Source organism: Tauraco erythrolophus, chromosome 9 (assembly GCF_009769465.1).
Source record: "Tauraco erythrolophus isolate bTauEry1 chromosome 9, bTauEry1.pri, whole genome shotgun sequence".
NCBI lineage: Eukaryota > Metazoa > Chordata > Aves > Musophagiformes > Musophagidae > Tauraco > Tauraco erythrolophus.
Window position 1 is genome coordinate 3,031,260 of NC_141473.1, and position 23,829 is coordinate 3,055,088.

The 23,829-nt window shown below is 42.5% G+C and overlaps 1 protein-coding gene across 1 annotated transcript in view; it reads right to left on the reverse strand.

Moving 5' to 3' along the window:
- Positions 1–14,155: 14,155 nt before the first annotated feature.
- DOCK1 (dedicator of cytokinesis 1) overlaps positions 14,156–23,829 on the reverse strand; it is a 316,175-nt gene continuing 306,501 nt past the window's right edge. The window contains exons 51-52 of the mRNA XM_086616514.1: positions 23,613–23,758; positions 14,156–14,251 (exon numbers count right to left, since the gene is read on the reverse strand). Of these exons, the coding sequence (XP_086472640.1) occupies positions 14,156–14,251; positions 23,613–23,758 (242 nt within the window). The remainder of the gene's footprint in view (positions 14,252–23,612; positions 23,759–23,829) is intronic.

The following is a 23,829-nucleotide window of genomic DNA, read 5'->3' on the forward strand; positions in this document are numbered from 1 at the left end:
CCCCTCACATCTCTTCCGGTGCCACCAGTAACTTTTGCAAACGATGACCCTGCGGTTCAGCTACTCAGAAGATTTCTTGGCAAATATTACAATAGAGTAAGCTATGACGGTGTCATCCAGGGCTAATGCTTATCAAAGACAGAAAAACAGTATCATCAATGAAGAATTTGGGTGCAGAGAGGGTGGAAAGATTAATTTTCGAAGCACATTTACACTCAAAATCAAAACAAATGCAATTCTAGCCATTATACACTTTGAGATGGGTTTTTTTCTTTGCATCTGAAGAATTAACAAGTGCTCTTACATGCAGCAGGGATAAAAACGCATTTAGTACAGATGCTAAAAGAAGGCGTATCAGTGAACTGCGAAGCGATTATGTTGTACCCTTGGGCAATAAGGCTGTCATAAAATTTCCAAACGAGACGGGAGAATCTAGGACAGTTCTGTTGTTGGGTCACAATATTTGCTTCGCAGTTACGTTCTCTGTTTTCTAGTTATAAATTAAACTGTGACATTTCTAGTATCAATTCATCCGCTGTCACTGAAAACACACCCAAAAGCCTGACTAGATTTGGGAAGGAGAGGGGAGGTTGTAACAGCAGGACGTGTTAGATACAGGTCAAATACCATCACTGAATAACTGAAATGGGGAACATGAGAACTTCTGGCTTTTGCTCAAACCCAGACCTCTTCAACTAATTACTTGTTATCAACAAAATCTGAAGTTTTGTCTCTGTTATCCACCTAGACCCCACAGAAGCGTAGGGGTAGTGATTAATAAAGCTGTTTTAGGCACAGGAGATGCACTGAGGGAGGTTCCTCCAAAAGGCAATTTTAAACATTTAATGTTGAACCGTCCCCTGGAGAAGCCCTTTATGCTCCCCTCCTGCTCTCCTCTATTTTTACTTCATCTTAAAAAAAAAAAAAGTGCCAACCAACCACCAAACCAAAATACTTGCAAGGGTCTTGGTCACATTCCAACGGAGAAGAGAAATTTTTGGAGTCACCTCTGCAACCAGAAAGTGTTTTTCTGCACAGCTCGTAACAGAACTGCCTGTAGTTATACAGTAGTGACAGTCTTTGGGCAACTGATTCACTTCCTGCACGTTTAATGGGATCAGTGCAATATCAAAATACTGTATTTACAGGCTGTATACACTGAAAGAGAGTGAAATGGCACCAGTAAACCCACACAAACCAGCTTTTGTTAATAACTAAAATGACTACCTAATGTGGTCAAGAAGGCCTAAGACACGGTTGCCACCAAGAGCGCCACGGCACCCAGTTGAGCACAATAAAATGGGTATATGCAGTATTTTGAGACACCTCCCCGCCCTCCAAAATATCTACTCTGCACCACGAACTTCCAAAGTCAGCAGAAATAGAGCTAATCCTATAGCAGAGAGGGTAATTTCAAAAGGTAATTGATGTCTTTTTAACCTAGAACTGTCAAACTGTATTGAGAATAATAGAGCCTGACAAGTCTAAAGTTAAAAGAGAAATTGTGAGATTGATCTACTTCGGGTTCTGAATTCTAAGGCTAAGCTGGCACTGCATTTTTATCAGGATCATATCACACAAATATTCCCCTGTAAATAAAGGAGCAAAGGAAAAGCATTCGAATGCTTAGAACAAAACCCCAAATATTCAAAATCTAGAGTTTTCCCCTTCGCTGTGTCGGAATGGTTGAATCCCATTTCTCTTAACAGCTACAATGTGCCTGATAAGGGCAACGTGTTGGGAAGTGGAGGTCATCTAGAATGATAAAATCAAATCCATTTAAGTGAAAAAGCTTTTAAATCTACCTTCTACGTATGTTACTGCATTGCCAACTTCTCTGTGCTGCAGAGGCAGACGTAGAGCTCTGCATTGAGAATTTAAGGGCTGACGTGACTAAAAGCCCTGATTCAGTTGAAAAGAGACAGGAAAAGTCACAAAAAGCCACAGAAAGTAGAGACCGTACCAAGAGCAAAGAGTGGGATGTGAAGCTACGGAGAATGAAAGTGTCATCTTCACTTATGTCCTCTTCACTTATGAATTACTATTCAGCTCCTCCAGTAAAGGGGATGTTCTCCCTCTCTGGGTGGTTCAGCTTGAGAAGGAAAGAAGAGGGAAATGCCCAAATCTGGGAAGTTTTGGAGGTTCATGGGATGAACTAAGGAAAAGACCTGTTTTTTTAAGGGCTGATGTCCTACAGCTCTCCTCCTGCCAGTGATCGGTCTGCAAAACGCACAGGCTTCTCTTTCTCTAAACCCTTCCCTAAAGATCTAAAAAACCTTATAAGCATTAAAAAAACCCCACAAACTTGACCTAAAATATAGCTTTAGGCATAACAAAGTAATGAAAAACTCTCACTGACTTCAGGAGGCCGAGATGTTAACATGCACATCACCCATCACTATTTTATCTACATTTAGCTTTTCTTTTTTGCAATACATGCATAACTATGTCATTATCAAAACCTATTACCATAGTCAGAGTTGTTAATTTTGATGGGCTAGTTTAGAGAAAGGAAAAAAAATCCCAACAACCTGACAAATAGCATGTAATCTTGTGTATCAACTCACAGGGAAATAATGCAAGACTCAGTTGCCAATACCAATTTCAGAATAACTTTAAAAGTTCAGCTCCCATTTAGCCAGGCACCTTTTAGATTTGAGGCTGAGCAGAAAGAAGAAATAAAAGCACTAGTTTTTGGGGGAATATTATCTAGAAAACCCAGGTGGTAGTTTCTATAATATAAGCAAAACCCAGACCTCATTAGTGGTGTTTCCTAATGAAAATGTCATCATTTCCTAATGAAAATGCCATCATTCCTCAGCACCAACACCTGGGTGGCATCAATGTCCCCAGTGACTGACACCTTGACCAAGGACTCAATGATCCACTGACTCCCAACTCCCTTCCTTGTTGTTTCTTTTTAGTATTATTATTTTTTCCTTTAGGATTTTATATTTTTCCGTGAAAATATATATATATTTTTCTTCTTGAATGCCAGATCTGGTCTCAGAAACCCTGCTCTACCCCAAGAGCTTGGCTCCCTGGACCATCAGCAACTGAGCCCAAGGAGGGCCAGGAGGCTGCAGCAGGGACACACAGAGAGATGAGGTTACCCAGCATAAAAGAAAGTGGGCAAAAATGTACAGAATGTATTTAAAATATTTTATAGCACATATAACCCAATGAATTGCCAAAGGTCCTCTTTATGCACAGTCGATGATGCATTAATTATTTTATACATAATTTCTGACCCATCATCATAACGATACAGCCAAATGCTTGAAAGACCATGATGAGCAGTGGTGATTAAGTGCTTTGGATGGTGCACTCACACCTTTTCCAGTTCATTATAAAAGAGAGAAACGGCAGAAACCCTGCAAAAGAAATGAAATTTTAACCTGAAGCACCTTACACTTTCGACTTCCTCATCTGAAAGTAAATCCAGAGGTTAAGAAATAGAGATAAATTCGTTACTACTTTTTGCTACCGACTCTTAATTAACAGCCTTTCCTCCCTCACCACCCCTTTGCCCATCCTTCCCCCCTCCCCTACGCCAGGCACGGGCACCGCAGCACCTGGTGGGGACCTGCCAAATGCTCCCCTCATTCCTCAGCAAACCCAACGGCAGCAAGTGCTCTACTTTGTTTTTCCACCAGCTCTGCTCTCGCCCGGAGGTGCCTTCCTCTGCTCCATCATTTTGTTTTAAAGAGAGAAGAGAAATGCAAGCGACATTCATTCTATAGCTTGACTACAGGTATATTATCTGGTAGAACAGGTGAGCACTTTTTGCCAGGAAAAAAAATTTCCTGAAGCCCCACATCTCCATTGGGATGGTCCCCATGGCTTCTGGGCCGTGCTCAACTCAGGAGGTGCCATTCCCAAATCTGATGAAGGCTCCAGCATGAGGCTACACTGTTCGCTCAGCCTTTCCATCGGGGCAAGATGGTCCCAGGGGGATGATGCGTGGCACGGCACGGGCAGAGCCAGGCACAGACAGCTCATCCCTCTAGAAACCCAAATGTCCCCATGCTCCCATCCATAAGATAACACGGGTGCCCAGACTGCGCGCCCTCGTTTTTATGAAACGCATCTTTGAGATTTTCCCTTTAAAAAAAAATTCCCTCATTAAATAACAGAAATCAAGAAGGGGGAAGGAGAACGAGGAGGAAAAAAAAAGAACATCTTAAATGCAAACGGCAGTATTTTAAAAAAAGGAGGAAGCCAGGCTCTCACTCCCACTCGGGGCTTTGCGGTCACTGGTCACTTCCAATTAGCTTGTACCACCAGCTAATGCTTGCTGTCAGCCAGAAACAAGGAGCACTGGAGAAAAATAAGTTCCATGCAGAGACTTTGGATTTTTTTTTAATGGTACTACAATGGCCTGCAGGAAAGAAAAGCATCCCTGCTGAACGTGGGTAACTCAGCGTTACATAATGCTGCTGGAGCCTGGTCCTGCTCTGGTCCCAGCAAAATCAGCCCCCTCCTTGACCGTGATGTGCCAGAGCAAGGTGTCCCCCTCAGAATCAGCCCTTCCCTGCTAACATGGAGCTGGCACTGCTCTGGAAGAGCCTTACAGGCACCAAGAAAACAGGAGAGAAAACAATTTAGGAAACGCAGCTACGTGTGCTGCAGGGATGGGCACTGGTGTGGAAGTCAGCACTGCTTCGGGGAACCAAGCGCTGAGAAAAAAACACCCCAGCCTGAACTGAAAACCAGGGGAAATAACTCAGGAGGTGAAGAAACAAGGAAGATAATCAAACAACTGAAGGTGCAACTTACCCTGATGTCATTCAGCCTCTGCTCTCCCGTGGCTGCTGAGAAAAAGGATGGTGTTTGTTGCTGTGCCTTACATAGAATTTAACTTAATCTCCTGTGAAGACAGGCTGAGAGAGTTGGGGCTGTTCAGCCTGGAGAAGAGAAGGCTCCGGGAAGACCTTCCAGCAGCCTTCCAGTACCTAAAGGGGCTACAAGAAAGCTGGAGAGCCAGCCACGGCTTTATTTCAGCAAAGTTATTCCTCCCCAAGACCAGGGAGCTTCAGCTCCCCACTGCTCGTGGCAACCGTGGGTTTGGCTTTTCCACGCACAAACATCATTTTGCTTCCAATTACCTCAATAAGTCTGTGCAGCCAAGTTGAAACAACCTGGTTCGCCATTATATCCAAGTTATTTTTTTTTTTATTTTTTAAAGTAAAGCACTTTGTAATGTTCCCAATAAAGGCGCTTTGCAGTTAAACCACAGCCTTAGCAGTAACACGATACAAAGCACCAAGAATCAACTGACCATCATCTAGAACTGACTCACTATCACTCGAAGTTGACTTTTAAAACTAAATCAAACTATATTATTGTTTACGCTTCCTTGTAACTTGGGCATTGGATTAATTTCTTGGACAAAAGTCATTCCTTTTAAAAGAAAATCAAAATTCAGTTCACTTTGTATAGCCCACTGATACCAAGTCTGAATAACTCCTGAATGAGAATTAGTTACTGAGGTAAACTGGACACGTGCTTAATGACCATTTATTTTATAAAAATAACTTAATAATACTATAGTGCTGTAGCGTACAGGAGGAACGAACTAAGCTTTTATGGCAAGACTTCTCCTCCTTCATTCTACCAACATTTCAGAAAAACAATCTCACCCCCTTCAGCAGAAGTATTACATTTGTACCAAGAAAAATACTAACGCAATAACAGAAATGATACGTGCAAGGGCATCAACTCAGCACTAGCCTTGCAGCTCCGTTATCCTGAGGATGCTTTATGGATACCTTCACATCGATTAAATGTCAGGAGAAGGATGCTGGGTTCTGCCTGCAGCGACACCTGCGAAGGGATGTCTCCAGTGGACCTGGCAGAGCCGAGGTGTCACTCAGGAGAGGGTTTAGCCCTTGGTGTCTCCTTTTTCTGCTTTTAAAGAACAGAGGTGCAAAAGCTGTGAGAGCAATACTGTGCTTGTCATCACAGAAAACAGAGCTTCACGTTTTCCAGGTCTTTTTAAGACGTGATTTCTGCTACTGACCATGCACAAACACCACGTCCCCAGAAAACCTCCCACCAAAGAAAGGAAATTAATTTTCCCAAAGTCACTTCTCTGCCACCACATCGAGAACCTCACGGAGCAGCTGCAACAAGGGCCAACACCGATTCCTCTCCTGATGCTCCCGATCCCGTTTCCAGAAGCACCCACCCCTTTCCACGGGTTTTTGTGTTCGTACACAACGTTCCCAAGTGCCTGTTTATGGAAGGACGACCCAGCACAAAAACATGGTATAACCTTCCACAGACCTCTGCTCACCTCCATATGGACCAGGAGGTCAGTAATTCAAGACACCAACAGAATTAATCAAAAAAAAACCCCAAAACTTCTATTTCTAGCCTTTTCCTATTATTTTCCCCTGAGGAGCAAGTTAACAATGTGCTGCATAGAAGAACGATGACAACAAATACATTTGTCAACTGGACACAGTAATAAACTCATGGAAGGAAGTTTACAACCAATAGACTGAGGCATTATTGACAGCCAGATCTCAACATGATTTTTTTACAGGCCTCCTGTAACACTGGAAGCAGGAGATAACTACTTCATCTTTTGAAAGAAGGCACTTTTCTTTGCAAAATTTTGAATTTAACGTTGATTTATTTGGATTTTCTCTCAGATTTTGAGCACATGCCATCAAAATGCAAGAAAATAATAATAATTTTCAGTAAATCAATAATTGCAGCTTAAGTGAAGTTCCTGCACTCTGTGATGACTTCTTCTCTTGCTAGAAGAGGTTGTTTTACCTCTCAAACTGTTACACTTCTACATTAGTTGTCTGTGATTCAACACAGCACGTGTGTCAAAACCGCTCTGAACTGGTGCCCAGGTACTTATTCATTTCCACAGGCTGGTTAATATTCTGCTAAATATTTTTTTTTTTTTTTTTTTTTTAAGTAGTGATGTTTTTTGTAGTTCATTTCCTGGGTGCACTGTCGATGCAGTGATCCGTCATTGCTCGTAGGAATGATGGAGAAAGAAAACTCAATTTAAATCGGGATTACAGTGTGGAGGAAACGCAAGCACAGCCATAGGAACATAAGGCCAGAGAATAAATATAAAACTTGGAAGAACAGCCAACAACAGGAGCACACACAAAAAATGCCTTATCTATAGGCAAACAGTGTCACATTTGGTTTTGTCTGTGCTTTCTCTTTGTGAAGGACTCCCTCAAATGTTGATGACACCACATATCCCCCTCTGATGTGAACTGGCAGAAGGCCACAGCTTTCAATAACAGCAGAACCAGCATCTTTTCAAGCATCTGTTCAGCAGCTAGACCTCCTGGTCTGGAAATCTGTGGTTATTCTGAGGACAATTAGAGGCTCCAAGCTTTATTATGTGATGTGAGGTGAGTCCCTCAAAGACCACGGGGCACATTGCCCATAGCGAGGACACCTCTGTTGCGACAAAGCACAAGGCAGCACACACCACTTTTGGGAAGCATGCAGATATTGCCCCAAAAGCCTTTTCACAGGGATGTTTTTAAGGAATTCTTTGACAAACAAGAAGATTCAATCACCATTTGGGTTTCTTGAACTTTAAAGGAGAAAAAACATCTGAAAAATGGAAATGAGAGTGTCTACCAAGGAGGCTAAATACCAGGAGAACATGTTGATACGGACAGCTTACGAAATCTGCCTTGAGCTCCAACTCAGAGGAAGTTTTGTAAAAATAATTTGCAAATATTGGCAAATAATGCAAATTAAACACACGGTGAAGCAAGTGAGGTCTCATCACTGAATCTGTAGCATTAACACAGATTCATGTAGATTAATACACTATGGCCAACGTTCCTCTGTTTAGTTCTCCAGCTCTGCAAGACAATTTGGGCTGCAAACACACAGAAGTTCAACAGCATCACAGCCAAACTGTGCAATGAAAAGCTGAGTGAGTGGCCAAAACAATATGGATTCAACCCAGAATAGCAACATTGCACCACCCATAAAATCTCTGCAAGTTTGGGATGGCAGACAGGGAGTCTGGGTAGCAATGATTCCAAGATGGTCGACTTGGATTCTGAAAACCATACATCAACGTCTAGCTCTAACAAGATGGCACGTGGGAGTGGAAACCACTTGGCTAAAAGCAACATGAGATGGAATGGAGTCACCATCCCAACTCACATACTCACAAGGAGGTCAGTATGTGTCCTCAATGCACCGGTCTAGAGCCGCTTGGTTAGATGTGAAATGAGTTATTTAATTCAGCAACTTTCCATTAAAGTGCTAGAATGCAACACTACACACGTTGGAAATTTAAAAAAAATAAGTCTGCCATTTGATAGAGAAACTTAATTTACAGTAATTATTCACGTCTGCAGAATACATATGACAAAAATCCTAGAAACAGCCTCTCTGGAGAACAGCTGGTTAGATCTCAGACCATAACCAAGTATTTATAGAATCATAGAATGGTTTGGGTTGGAAGGGACCTCAAAGATCATCTAGTTCCAACCCCCCTGCCATGGGCAGGGACACCCTCCACTACACCAGGTTGCCCAAAGCCTCATCCAACCTGGCCTTGAACACTGCCAGGGATGGGGCATCTACAACTTCCCTGGGCAACCTGTTCCAGTGCCTCAACACTCTCTGAGTGAAAATTTCTTCCTTATATCCAATCTAAATCTCCCTTCTTTCAGTTTAAAGCCATCACCCTGTGTCCTATCACTACACGCCCTTGTAAAAAGCCCCTCTCCAGCTTTCCTGTAGCCCCTTTAGGTACTGGAAGGCTGCAATAAGATCACCCCGGAGCCTTCTCTTCTCCAGGCTGAACAGCCCCAACTCTCTCCATATGATCCACATGTTTCTGCATCACCAAGATGATGGCAATTGCAAGCCTGAAATTCAGTTTAGATCCATGAAAAGTACAAAAGGAGAACGAGAGGAAATTGAAATGTCAGAGCAGCTGGACGTCACGCTTCCCATTACTGCGTTAACACCGAAAGCTGAGGAGAAAGGAAAACCCTGAATTTCAGTGTTTACCATCACTCCAGCGCTTGGTCTTTTTTTCACGGGTGTTTTCTACATGTGCTACAATTTATTGCTTCGTCACAAGGTGAGGTGTAGCTGCAAATTGAAAAATGCCTTACTCAGTTTGTGCACAGGGATGCAGGCAGCCCCGGCCCCGTGGCAGCACGGTGCTGAGCGGGCACGAAGCTTGGCCACCTTCACCACCCATCCTCCTTGGAGACCTGCTCCTGCACTGAATTTAAATGCATTGAGTAAAGTGCAGGCAATTTATCAGAGCAGCATCTCAAAGGATGCATTAACAGTAAGCAAAAACCTACAGTCCCACGTTTAGGTCCCACATTTACCTAAAAAAAAAAACCCAAAACATTTTTTATTGCAAGAGAACACAAAGAACTTGAGAGAGTCGTGATGGGGAGACAAGGAGAAGCTGGACACGGTGTCGCATGTTTCCACTAATGGCTGAAAGGCAGTGGGAATGGAAAGGGCAACCTGCTTCCTGACAGTTACAGATGACAAATAGTGACATTTCTGTGACACGCAGCAAACGCACACATAACGTAACAGGTCCAGGAAAAACAATTCCTTTCTTTCCTTCCTGTACCTTCAGCCTGGGGATAAGATATTTTGGTTTTAGAATCATAGAATTGTATAGGTTGGAAAAGACCTTGAAGATCACCAGCTCCAACCATTAACCTAGCACTGCCAAGTCCACCACTAAACCATGTCCGCAAGCACCACATCTACACCTCTTTTAAATACCTCCAGAGATGGTGACTCCACCACCTCCCTGGGCAGCCTGTTCCAACACTTGCTGTCTTGTTCAAAACAGCACACAAAAACATTCCAAAGCCCAGTGCAGGACGGTAACTGATGAATCAGAAGAAGATCACTCCTGTTACACCATGTACTAAGTCTGGTCTACATACTTTTAAACATCAAACCAGCTGTAACCTTTGGTAAGAAATTTTTCTGCCTGCTTCATCTGATTGTGCCAAATATGTCCACAAGAAGTGACCAGTTTATCCAAAGAACCTTTACTAAAAATAGGTAATTGTGGACAACCATCATGAGACAACTGGCATCAACAACATGACATCGAGCTTCTGGCATAAAATGGTCCCCAAAAAGGTCACAAGAATCCATGGGGAAAACGTTTAAAAGAAGGTGGACAGTCCAACTAGTCAGTGAAATGAGATATTTTACATTAAAAAAAATGTGGTTAGATGTGTGTGCATGTATACACATATGTATGTACACTCATATAAATCTCTTATTCATAAATCATAAAACACATATATGCACTGCAAACTTTTTAACATTTTTCTCTCTAAAGTCACGTATCACAGACATCCATGGTAAAGAAAAATACCGATGTCAAGACAGAACTGAATGGGAAAACATTTTTCCACTCAGAATTTGTGGTATCACCAGAGACATTTCAGTAATCATAAATGTCAATTATGGAAACCAGCTTAAGAACTGACCTTTGCATTGAGCTTCCCATTGAAAATAAATTTGATTAAAAAACAAACAATTGCTGCCCAACAAACCTTTCGTGGTTTTGCATGGGACTGATGGGAACTGATATGTGCACCTGTAAAAGTTGCCCTCTCACTCCCACAGTAAGACTCAGAGAAACGCTATTAAGGGCTTCACCTTTTTATCTTGCACTGTAAGCCAACTTCCCCTAAGTAAAATCAAGCTAAATTTCAAGAAGTAAAAATTACTGGCCATTAAAAATCTGTTTCCTTATACTATTTAGAAACTTGATACCTCTGAATGTCTCCTTTCAGGAAAATTTGGAGATATTGCTCTTGAGATGGAGCGAAGGGATGGCATTTGGGAGGAGGTTAATCCCTGAACAGCAGCACTTGTCTCAAATGGTGAAAACCTGGCTCCTGTGGATGCCAATGCCCTGGACATGGTCTACTATGGCAGACATGGAGGGGTCACCTTTCTGAGCAGCTTGCTTTCAGCATCCTACTGTAGCAGAAACATTGATCTGAATGAAACCTGACTGGGAACCTTTGGGCATGGAGGCACCAGGAGAGCTGGCAGAAGGATACACCAGCTGGACCAGGTCATCCCAATCCCAGCTACTCAACTCATCGAGGTGGGGAAAGCAAAAGACTCACCGAGGCCTGTAAGGGATGATGGTGGGAAGATGAAGAGCAGAACTGGAACTGTACAGTGGCCTCACCAGGCCAGGAGACAACAGAGATCTAACACATTCCGTGCTGCCTAACGAACTCCTAACGAAGGGCAGATGAAAGAGATACAAGATCATGGTCACTGCCAACTCCCAGAGGGAACCAAGGGCACATCCAACAACCAGCACATGTTCACCAACCTCAGAAAAACGCAGGAGATGGGATGCAGACTTCACAGCAGGCACCTCTCATCCTCTACATGACTGCAAACAACCCTGGACACGTCACTTGACCCTTGTGAGGACATGGGCATGACCTAAAGAGTAAGTGATACCACTTTGGTTAAAATTAAATAACTTTCTTCTTCTGTATTGTCTCATATCGAGCTTTTCTGCATTAGCTCAGCTTTGCTGCAAACAATGTCACGAAAAATTCCCGTTGCACTGGGATGCTCTGATCCAATGTCACTGGAGTACAAAGGAAGGGAGTAAACCACAGGAAAAATAACAGCCTTTGCAGGATTGCTCACTGCTTAGAGACTGCAACTGAATGAGCTTCTGGATTTGCTGAAGTGTGTTTTTACGACACTTTGAGGAGGGTAATGATTCGTTCTGGCCGGATTCTATACGAGTTACAGCCTAGAAGCTGTTAGATTGTAAAAATGGTGACAATTTGGGTCTGAAAGTGAATCTGAGAGTCGGATTTTCAACTCCCAGCCTCCGCTTGTGTATTTGTAAAACATAACACACGTATGAGATTCAGAGTTTCTACTGCAGGACCAACGGAAAGTGCAGCTCTTGTCTGAGGAACCTTGCAGGGCCAAACTACAACACTTGCACGAGCACAGGAATTTGCTACCGACGTGTGAAAACAAACACATTATCATCAGAAAAACAATTTACAAGTATTCAGTTACAGGTCCATGCGAAAGCCTCTTCCTATCCTTTGGAAAGCAAATGGAACAGAAAAGAGGAAAACTCACCAGCATCCCAGCGCAGTAACACGAGTGGTCTTTAAAGCAATTTTCAATTACACGAAAGACTTACAGAATTAAAGTTGTAATACGTTATTGATCGTCGACGGAAAGCACAGCTGATCGACTGTAGCGAAGAATCCTTCCCAGCTTGTTCCTCTTGAACGGAGATTATACTAATAACAAAACAAGTTGGGAATTGTAGGACAGCATCTAACAGTAAATTCTCAGATGCTCTGGTAGCTGATGTTATCTCACGTTGCGAGAAAGTGTGTTCGTTCGATCCAACGCAACACGATGGTTCAAGGCAAAATATGAGAACATATAATTGACCATTTGAGGCACTTTTTATGAGAAGGACAACCTTTCTGCCTTTGTAACAACATTATTGTTTTACTGCTGTGTAAGTCATGCTCCTGCCTGCTACTTGCATCATGTAGCAGCTACTTGAGGTAGAAAATATTACCTAAAACTCATCAGTTTTCTGAAGTGTTCAGCAACAGATAACTTAAAAATAAGTCAGCTATCATTATGAACGCTGCCAGCACATAAAGATGGATGTTGCTAGTGCTGAATGTATGTTTTATCTCAGTACTACATACATGAAGGAATGAGCATACCTGTAAGACAAAAGACTGCAGTTTTATCATGGCTTCCCTCAAAACTGTCCGGAAAAAAAATAACGTGTCTATGTAGCCCTATATGCGGTACAATAGCTCCTGAGATTCTGCAATGAGGATTAAAAATATCAAGGAAATAGATTCATTTTTCTTAGACAAGTTTTTAAAATAATATTTTATTTTTTGAGTCAGTGGTATATTTATAAACAAGCTACTGTAAGAGTAAAAAGATTGTAGATAGTAAAAAATGAAAATGTGATGACAATAAAAACCACTAAAGTTAGTTTCCTTCCTCCCTCCCAACACCCCATCCCATCATTGTCCAAAATTTCTCAGAACCCAATATCTGGGAAAAAAAAAGTTGTTTTTTTTTTACACTTTCAGCAATTAGGAAATGAAAAACACGTAAGGCATCCTTTTGCAGGTACATTAATCCATTATTACATGAAAAGCAGGCACCATAAAAATTAAAACATTCTAAAAACCATCATATATACAAACGCTGTACAGGATGATGGCACAAGGACAAAGTGATTCCATTCAGTCCATCCTAATCCACATGAAATATTACACATTAAAGAAGAAAAGAAAAAGCTCTTCCCATTCTTGTACTCGACTCCTCGGCACAGAAGGACCAGGAGTCTCCTATCCGCCTGCTCGCTTTCTTTTCCTATGCGCTCATGCACGTCAGCAGCTAAAGGCTTCCTTGCTTTCCCCATTGATCAACACCCAGAAGAACGGCCAACTGGATGAAAATGGGAATGACTGATCACCAGTGCCTCGTTTTACCAAGCCCATTAGCAATCAGTCCATTTGCAACACAGAGCAACTAAAGAGAAGGCGCTTTTCGCCAATAAGCCGTGTCTGATTTTTAGCCCTGGGCAGAACCGTTATTTGGGGAAATCCTACGGCAGCTTCTCCTCACTGGGAAGCCTTCCCCAACGTGCACTGAATTCAGTGTGAATATCGTCATCGATTCCTATATACACTGAGATTAGGTACAAAACACTCAGTTTTGAACTCCATAGCTACCTAAATGCTTTAGGTACAAAATACTCAACTCTCATTTTAATCTCCCCAGCTACCTGCGTGCCTGAAGTTATTCAGAAGAAGCAAGGAGAAGGTTTAGGAAGAGGGTACTGCTGTCAGTTGATGAACATCTCCTGGTCTCAAGTAGAAATCCAGATTTATTTCAAGTTACGGGAGGGAATAACCCCAGAAAGAAGAGTGATGTAGTGCTGTTTCCCACGTAACGGCTAGAAATGGATTTCTTACGGAGTTACAGTCATTGCACTAAATGTTAGATACTGCACGCCTGAATGAGGTAAACATTATATACCATAAAATACGTAGGGAAATGAATTGTTACAGCTTTATCTTTGGAAAAAACACTTCCTTCTTCACTGGACAATCCCAGAGTCAACAGACGTTTGCTTCCGAGTTGTCTTTGGAGGCGGAGGCGGGGGAGTCTTGCTGGGGAGCGGAGGTGGCAGGTGCTGGAAGAAACCAATTTTGATAGACTGTTAGCAATGAATGGATTTCTGAAACGTTTGCTGGTTCCTATATAACTGTGAGAGACAGCACGTATGTCTGTAGCGTTCTGACTCCTGAAAGCTTCTCTGCAGAATTTGCTATTATGAATACCAAATGCTCTTGGCCATTAGCTTGAAATATAACTTTAACTTTAGACAATGAAAAAACCTCTCAAAGGTTCATGATTAATTAGCTCAGCATTTCAGGAGGATTCTTTTGAAAGCACTGAAGAAGTTTATAATTTCCCACTTTATATCATGATAGAATATTGATTTCTTGGTCTGTATTGATTGCCCTCAGCCTCTACGCGCTACAGAACTTAAAAGCCAAGTTGAAGCAACAGCGTCATTGCTTTCCCATTATTTTTGTATTTTGCACATTTAGAACACAAATAATTTAAAAAAAAAAGAGAAAGAAAACCATTTAAACAGATAAGTAACTTGCAATTTACTATTACACATTCAGTTATAATTAAAATATTCAAAACAGAAATCCAGACTGTTCAAATGTACATATTTTAAATCACTTCATACATCAAACAACAGAGCAAGAGCATCCTCGGTTAGATTCACTGGCTAACTGGACAAATTAAAAAAGTAATTATGGAAATCAAGACTTTCTTCCATAATGTTTCATCATACATGATAAAATCTGCTTCAGAAAGAGCTTGAGAACATTGTTGGTCGCTCATACCCTTTGCAATCAGGTTTTTTACAGCATTTTGGCATTGCTGAGCCCATCCTGCAGTGCCACACCACATAAACGCTGCTTTGGTTTTGTTTTTCCCTAAGATTCTTCCCCTGCTTGGCCAGCCACTGCCTTTCGTTTCCCTCCAAGCATAATGAAGCTTTTTCATCTCCACTTGTTTGTGTCCCAGTGTACCTGTCCCACCTCGCCCACCCGTTCCTGCTGGCTCCACAATTTAACACTCAACCCCCTTACTGCTGTCCTTGCTCACCACCTCAAGAACAGTTCCAACATCTGAAATCCTTCGTGCTACATCGCATGTACTGCACTTGCCACCTTCACACCCGTGTTCCAACTTCTATTAACGTCTCAGACAATATAACCAACGATTTCTCCATCATGGGAAAGAAACTAGAATACAAGCAACTGATCCCCTCCACAGAATCATGGCATGGTTTGGGTTGGAAGGAACCTTCAAGATCATCTAGTTCCAACCCCCCTGCCATGGGTAGGGACACATTCCATGAGATGGCCTCATCCAACCTGGCCTTGAACACTTCCCAACTCCGACCCAAACCATTCTACGACAAACCACGTGAAAGTGCCTATGAAACAAGCCCGTTCCTTTCAAAAGAGATGCAAAGCTGCTCTCTGAAAAGACGAGCGGCTCAGGGCGATGCCAGGACATTTCAGTCTTTCCTCTTCCACCAGGCAGACAAAGGCTGGAGCCTTGTAACGCTCCTGCAATCCAGTGACTGGGAGTTTTCAGAGATGTGTAAGAGTAGAAGGAAAAAAAGCAGCCTTAAGGTAACTGAATGCCCTCTTCAGAGCAGCTTTTAAGACAGCATGAACTTACAAATCCAGAGCTTTTACCAGATAATTCTACTCATCGTAGACTATCAGAAGGGTAAGACTGCACACTGGCAGAGCCAGGAAGGCTGGATTTTTGCTGGAATATTTTTCCTCTATCCTACCTGGAAAGAAATACTTTCCAACCTGTTTTACAACTTTCCTCGTTCCTCCCAGCTCTCCCTCATGGCCAACGAAGGGAGATCACAAACTGTCGTTGGTTAAGCCGTGCCCTGAGCTTTCCCCTCCGTTCTGCCACTGTCCCAGCCAGCAGGCACAGAGTACGGAGGGGCGAAGACCATCCCCGCTCCATTTCCTCCGCCTCTCCAGCAGCACCGCCAACGCAGCGACGCCTTGCTCTCACCTTCCTCCTTGGATACAGAATGCTTTGTGACCAACTTGGAAATCAATTGGCTTTAATCTGCCACCGGATAAGAAACTCTGGACCAAGAGCAAGGGGCCAGAGCCCGGAGATGCTCTGCCAGGGGAAGCCTCCTGCTCACTGATGAGGACGGAAATGAACATATTTCGCGATGAAGGCTTTCTTGTTCACAGTCTGGTTAAAGTTTATGCTAGCTTTTTTGAAGAAATAACCAAATTATTGAAAGGTTTGAGTCTGGAAAGGGCACTGCTGCTTGAAATGCACATGGCAGGAAGACCCAGCTGAGTAAGAAGCATTCATTTTCCAGAGTCGGATCAAAACCGTGCGCTATTTATTCCGGACTTACAGTGGGACACAATGATCTTTGAACCAGAAAACCAAGCCAAGAGACTAATATGAAAAGCAGGTAAAATAAGATTTTTGTTTTACTAAATGCAAAACTGAAGTTGTGGGGGTTTTTTTTGTTTGTTTTTTTAAATAAAACACCATTGCTGATCTGTCTCTAAGTATTACAGCCAGAACCATGAAATATTTCCCTTACCTGACCAAATAATTTTTTAACCTGGTATGTTAAGTTAGCTCCTGAATCTCTACTAAGGCACCTGAATAAGAGCTGGACTCTCAACGTGATTTAGCCTCAAACATTCAATTGTGATCTGCAGATTTCAAAATCTTTGAAAAACTGCTTAGTTACAATCATGTATCCAGGCAGAGGCTCCTGGGCAAACTCTGGGAAATGCTGATGCCCTGCAGAACATCAGGGTACAACAAGCAAGAACCCTTCACGGAGATGACATCAATTTTGTAACTAAATAAACCAGGTGCTCCTCTAAAATATATCATAAAACATAAAAATTTCCTCAGTGCTTTGCTCTCCAATGATATCTTTAACATCATATTTATCACTAGAAAAAACCACCTCGGCTGATAGCATCATTTGTGAAAATCCATTTTGCATTTAAGTAACAGCACAGTGGCAATAATTCTCAATTCAATTAGATCAAAGGCATTTCTCAAACAAATGAGGCCTTCATATTGATCAGAGAACAATCAAATTATCCCCCCAAAGCTGCTTCTGAAGAACAGATACAAAGCAAATACAATGAGAATAAGCTCAATATATATGCTATAAATAACAAGCACGAAACCTACCAGAGCTCAGATTCTGCAAGCAAATTAGGCAGAAAGAAATAACAGAGATAGGTAGATAATTATTATAATTGAATTTGCAATTTCCATTAGAAAGTTGGATAAATTTAGTCCATGTTCATTTATATAATAAGCTACCACTGAATATATTAAGTAGGACGTGTAATGCTCGTCGGGGCAACATTACTGAGAAATTAGCACGACGAAACGTGCCAATATGGAACTGGTGCAACTCCAAACTAGCCACGACTCCCTTTTATTCCAGCACAGAAGAAAATCCAAGCACACTTTCTCTCGCCCTGCAATATACTCAGCAAATCATTATTAGGCTCGTGACGTTCATTTCGCTACGCTTCCCCATAGAAACTTCGAAACACAAAATAGAGTCTCCCTTGATTTTACATTTAATTAAGAACTGCTTTGTAGAGTTCACATTTATATTTCAGTGGTTAATTGTGAACCCACCGAATCTGGAAGCACGCTTTTACTTTCTGACATAACGACAGAGACTGCTGGTTCACATTCAGACCTATTTTGGGCAGAATCCTTGACTCACGGGTACCTCAGGGGAAGCAGAAACCTTATGTAAAAGGCACATCTGCAACACAGAAGCAATCTGTTCCTTCTGCTTCCAACATGAAATTGCTCCCATTTGTTTGTTTTTTCTTGACACAGAAAAGAATCAGGTTTAAAAACATTTGTCTCCGTTCTCTTAGAGATATAAAATACACTACACTATACACATCCGGGATGCAGTAAAAATCAATTAAAGAGGATGAAAAAATGGATTTTTGCTTTCTACTCTGTGAAGACGCAAAATAAGATACTAGAATGTGTTTTTTAAATCAGAAAATACTATTAAAAAATAAACAACAAAAACATCAAACAAATTTTGATTCCCCAAAATGGTCCTTGTGACACCGTAAGAAATTTCTTTCCGTGTAACTATTTCACTTTGAAATTAAACGGTCATCAATACGACAAGCTATGGTGATCCAATCAAAACCACTTTCCTTTGAAGGATTAGCAGATCTAATTAGGTCAGAAGCAGCAGAAACGAGCTATCAACTACACGGGGCTGTGTAAATGCTTTCAAATACTGAGCTCTGCATTGCTCCATCTCGCTTCCACCCTTGATTTTAGCACGGGACTGAGTCACCTGAGAAGCAGCAACTTGCTTATTTAATATCTGCAATGAAAAATAACACATAATGTGAGGTCTTGGAGGAGTAGCATTCCCATTCTGAAAGAGCAGCAATGCACCAGCGGAGAGAATCAACCCAACTCCACTAACTGGAACCAAATCATAGACAGTTTAAGCTAACTGGCTGTTTGACCCAGGGAGCAAAGTTACGTGGAAAATACTGCAGGTAATTGATGCAAAATGACTGTTTAGACGCTGTTGTCATACTTGGTCTATCAGAGTTTCATCTGACTTTGTAGCACAGCTGTCCTTGCTGGAGTGTCCTTTGATACAGAGTCCTTCTGCAGAGGTGCCCTTTGTGTGCTCCCACTGCTACCTGTCCCCTCCTTGGGCAACGTCAAAGATCCCTCAGAACGGGCAACGTCAAACTGCTTTGAATCTGGGAGTATTGCGTTCAGCTCTGGGGTCCCCGACACAAGAAGGACATGGAGCTGCTGGAGCGGGTCCAGAGGAGGCCACGGAGATGATCTGAGGGCTGAAGCACCTCTGCCATGGAGACAGGCTGAGAGAGTTGGGGCTGTTCAGCCTGGAGAAGAGAAGGCTCTGGGGAGACCTTCCAGCAGCCTTCCAGTACCTAAAGGGGCTACCAGAAAGCTGGAGAGGGGCTTTTGACAAGGGCCTGAGTGACAGGACACGGGGTGATGGCTTTAAACTGAAAGAGGAGAGATTCAGACCAGATATAAGGAAGAAATTTTTTACAATGAGGGTGGTGAGGCACAGGCAAAGGTTGCCCAGAGAAGCTGTGGCTGCCCCATCCCTGGCAGTGTTCAAGGCCAGGTTGGATGAGGCTTTGGGCTACCTGGTGTAGTGGAGGGTGTCCCTGTCCATGGCAGGGGGGTTGGAACTGGATGATCTTTGAGGTCCCTTCCAACCCAAACCATTCCATGGTTCTATGTTTCTCCATGGGTTTTTTTTGGCAGGACCCTGGCTGGGGGAGCGGTGGGTGGGATGGTCCCACGAGGGTGACAGCAGTGGCCGAGGGGGAGAGCTGGCCCTGGCAGAGGTCTGCACCCCTGAGCAGGGAGGATCCTGCTCCTGGTGCGTGCCAGCTGTGCCAAAGCACAGCTAATGCCATTTTCCCTCTGCTGAGCCGCGTTTCTGCATGCGGAGGCAGAACCCCAGACCGCGCTGGCTAACTCGATTTTCAAAAGCGCTGGTGTTCTGCTGTGGTCCGTCCAGGAACAGACCTCAAGAGTTATAAGCAATAACCTTGGAATTAGGTTTAGACTCCAGACCAACACTGTATTTCTTACTGAAGGCCTGGGCCCCCCGAGAGCGACAGACGAAGGCATTTCCCATGGGTCAGAGCAGAACCCGCAGCCCGATCCGGCGCGGCCCTTTCCCAAACCAAATCAAGGGCGCTGCTGGGGGACACACCACGGGCTCTCCATCTCCGGGCAGACAGCAGCAGAACACATTTTTCACTCAAACCCCTGTAATAAACAGTGGCAGCCCATTGATTTTGAGACTTATTAAAAAGTGACGGTGAGCTTTTGCTCGGCGAGAGGTTAACCCCCCAAACCCCAGCACAGCCGAGGCGGGAGGTGGCGGAGACTTTGGGCTGCAGGGAGGGTTTACAATGCTTCTCATCTCCAGCAAGCAAAAATCATGATCAGATGGTAAAGAAAACCCAAATTTTTATTTTTTCTCTTTTGGGTATATTATATACTTCTACTCATCATGGAAAGCCTTCAGTCAGAGAGTTTGTTTTTTAAAAATCTGGAGTAGAGGAGACATTTCTTTCCATTTGTGACCAAATGCAGCCCACAAAGTCCACTTTCTAATTTAATATAATGGATTAATAATGCACTTATTCCAATTTCACTTTTTCCAACGTCTCCGCAGGATAATGCTGCTAACGACTGTCCTCCCGCTGCTGCGGTGAGCGTGCTGGCAGCAAGCCTTGAGCTACCAAACAGCAGCAGAGGTCCCAGGAAGGTGGCACCACACCACTCAGAGGTCTCCCCACTGTCCCCAGCTCTAGGGGAACGGAGCCAGGGGGTGCATGAGGCACTTGGGGAAGGAAGGGGATTTCTCCTGAGAAATAACGTCAGAGAAGGAAAAACTGTGAACCCTGAACTCCTTGCCAAGTTCTCCACCTACATGGGATGGATCGAGATCCTCTCATCCATACCGTCAGCTGATTCTTAGTAAGTGTTATAGCTGATACTATAAACATAAGTGCTCCTTTGTCTATTTTCTCTGAGTTTCCCTTCTGGCTGTGAACACGAAGCAGGCGGTTGATTTGTATGCAAGGGTATGGATGAACCCATAAAGAATGAGAAGTGCCTAAAGGAATCCCTTGATGTAATAATAATCCTTGCAGGAGTCATACACTTCTTTTTTTTTATGTTCCCATATATTATTAAGAACATTTTTAGCGGAACAAATCATTCAGTGCAAGAAAATATATACAAGGGTATCACAGTTAACAATGAGTAAAAGGACAATCAGACAACTATAATTAGATGATCACTTGGATAAAGGACTTAAGGTAGACCAAGTTAACAGTGGACTCCAAATAATCTCAGATTATGGTCTCAGACAGTAAATGACTATTGCCTGCAGTTTGATTTGAAGTATTTGATGCATTCCTCACTGCATGCTTTCCAGTCCACTACAGGGCACTTTTTTGTTTTCATAACTGACTGCAAGACAACCAGAGTGAACCACATAATAATTTCTCATACAAGGAGATCTTGCCAGTTTAAAAGCTACTAAGATAATCTTATCTATAATATTTCTTACTGATTTTTCTTCACTGATACAAAGTGTGTGTAATTTAAAGATGATCAGTTTACTAGGCTGAGAATTACAAAGCTAAGAAGTACCTAACTATTTGACCCATGAAACACAAGGCATTAAAAACAGTGGAGTGGGATTTGATCGCAGCAGTGATAAGAATTTACCCATCTGATATTTCGGGCCCTGCACTACTCATTTCCTTTATGTTCTTTTACAGGTTCCTTCCTACAAGCCTGATGAAATAACTGTGCAGAGTGATTGTGATAAGAGACTAGAAGCGCTGCCTAAAATTAACTCTAAGACTAATAAATGTGGCTTTGGGACAAATTTGCTTTAGAGACATTTTTCAGACTTTGAAACGATATTCTCTTGCCTTGGAAAGTTTATAAAAGTGAAGATGCTGAAGAAAATTTTGATGATGTTTGACTGTGTTTCTAAGATATGCTTAAATCCTGATGCCCTTCAACACTGGATGTTAAACAATGGGGTCCATTTCTGCAATTACCAAAAAATGTTTAAAAAAAATGAGTCTGAGCAGCGAAGACTGTGAAGATAAAAAAATTTTAAGACCTGAATAAATATTTGCAAAAAATCAAGGGAGCACATTGCTACTATTTTTATGAACTTCCATTTAATGATGCAGAAAGTCTGCTCATGAGAGGTGCAGGAGCTGTACAAGGTCACATCTTCAACAGTGATGAGACCAAAGCTGGAACCTGAGTCGTCCTCAGGCCTGGGCTCCAACCATCAGAGCATGGTGGCATTTGCAAGTGGTACAGGAAATATCTCGCATCTTCCAACAGCCTCGCAAGGACGGGAAAGGAACTCGGCTATTGGGATTTGATTTCTCACCATAGGTTTTATCATCTCACTCTTTAATGCTTTTTAGCTACAAATTGAACTCACATTAGCAATCCTGAGCTACTACCATCACCTAAAACTTACAGTATATCATACAAAATGAAATGACTACTCTGGAGCTCATAGAGGAAGGAGTTCAAGAAATTTGAAACCTAATTTGAATTTCTCAGGTTTCTTCATGAAGACGGATTCCTTAGACAAAACTCCTGGCAGCCCTCCTGTACATTCTGTAATTTTCCACTCGGAGGTCTGTATTCAGGTCAAGCAAGAGCTGGTCCCTGAGAGAGAGGCCAGGGAAATGGGTAAGAGCTCAGTATACTTTGATGGAAATTAGAGAAAAAGGGTTCATAAAAAAAAATGTAGTGGAAGTGTTTACTAAAACTATCCAGCTATGGGGAAGAACTACAGAAGAGACGATTGAAATAGAGAATTTTTCAATATATGCATATAATGAGTAAAACATGGTGTTTTGAATAACACTACTTGCATTCCTGAAGCTACTTCATCTGTTTGTTCTTTTTTTCCATTTAGCCTAAAAATACTAAATTCCTGCTCAACACCATTACAATTGCAACCATAGAAAAAGCCAGACTTGTGTACCATTGTGCACTGTGATAGTCTGTGTTAAACAAAACTATTCCCAGAGTTAAAACTAAATTCCTGCCTGACTGTCTCTGCTGAGATTAGAAATGCTTTCTCTAACCATGAAATTCACTGAAAAGCAAATTACTCAACAGAATTCCATCTGAACGACAAACTTCAGAGAAATCCTGGAAGTTACCCCTGCAAACAAAAAAGAATCATTACTGCTGAGACTTTTCCTACAAAATAACGGCTTGGCCAAAGTGATACAGTTCAAAGTCAAAGGAAAGAAAACCTCTTTAAATGTGTTTTTTTGGTCAAAAAGAAAATAAATGGCCCTTCTCAAAAGTGCTGCGTTAAAGAAAAGGACCGAAGTATTTTGAAAACCTTCTAGGATACAGGAAACAAAGCTGAAAAAGTGTGTTTTCTTCAGAAAGCTGAAAACCTTGTTGATGATGAAGAGTGTTTCTGAGCCCCTTTCCTCAAAGGAGGCAGACGTCTTTGCCTCTAGCAAACAGGTGGCAATTGAACGCTGATGGAACGGAGCTCCAGAAAGGAAAGATGTCAGGTACATGCTTTATTTCCTTTCCTGAGACAGGATTGAAAGGCTGTTAAATCTAATTTCCTGCTGAGACTATGTCTTGCCAGTTTAAGCTCCCTCACCAACACAGCTAACGACATTCCGCTTGGACTCCTCCACCAGAAACGAATCCAACCTCCCTCGAGGTCGGTCCCCAAGAGCGATGCCGTTCCCTCCCACATGCCTGTTCGCACGTCCACGAGCAGGATTCCACCTCGCTGCGGATTGTTCAAGGTACAAAAGCAAAGAAAATCACCGAAAATGATCGTCCTCCCTGGGACTCACCCTTTGATGGGCAGGGGGGGAGGTCGTCGGGCTGATCAAGTCTTGACTTTCCATGAGGTTCCCATAATCGGCCATGCTTCCTTTGAGAGGCAGAGGAGGAGGAACGTCGGGGATGTCGGAGCTGGACATACCATTCAGCTCCAGATCTGTAAAAATCAACACCAAATTAACTCTTTCCAGAACTGAATCGAATCCAAAGATCCAGGCTGTGCCAATT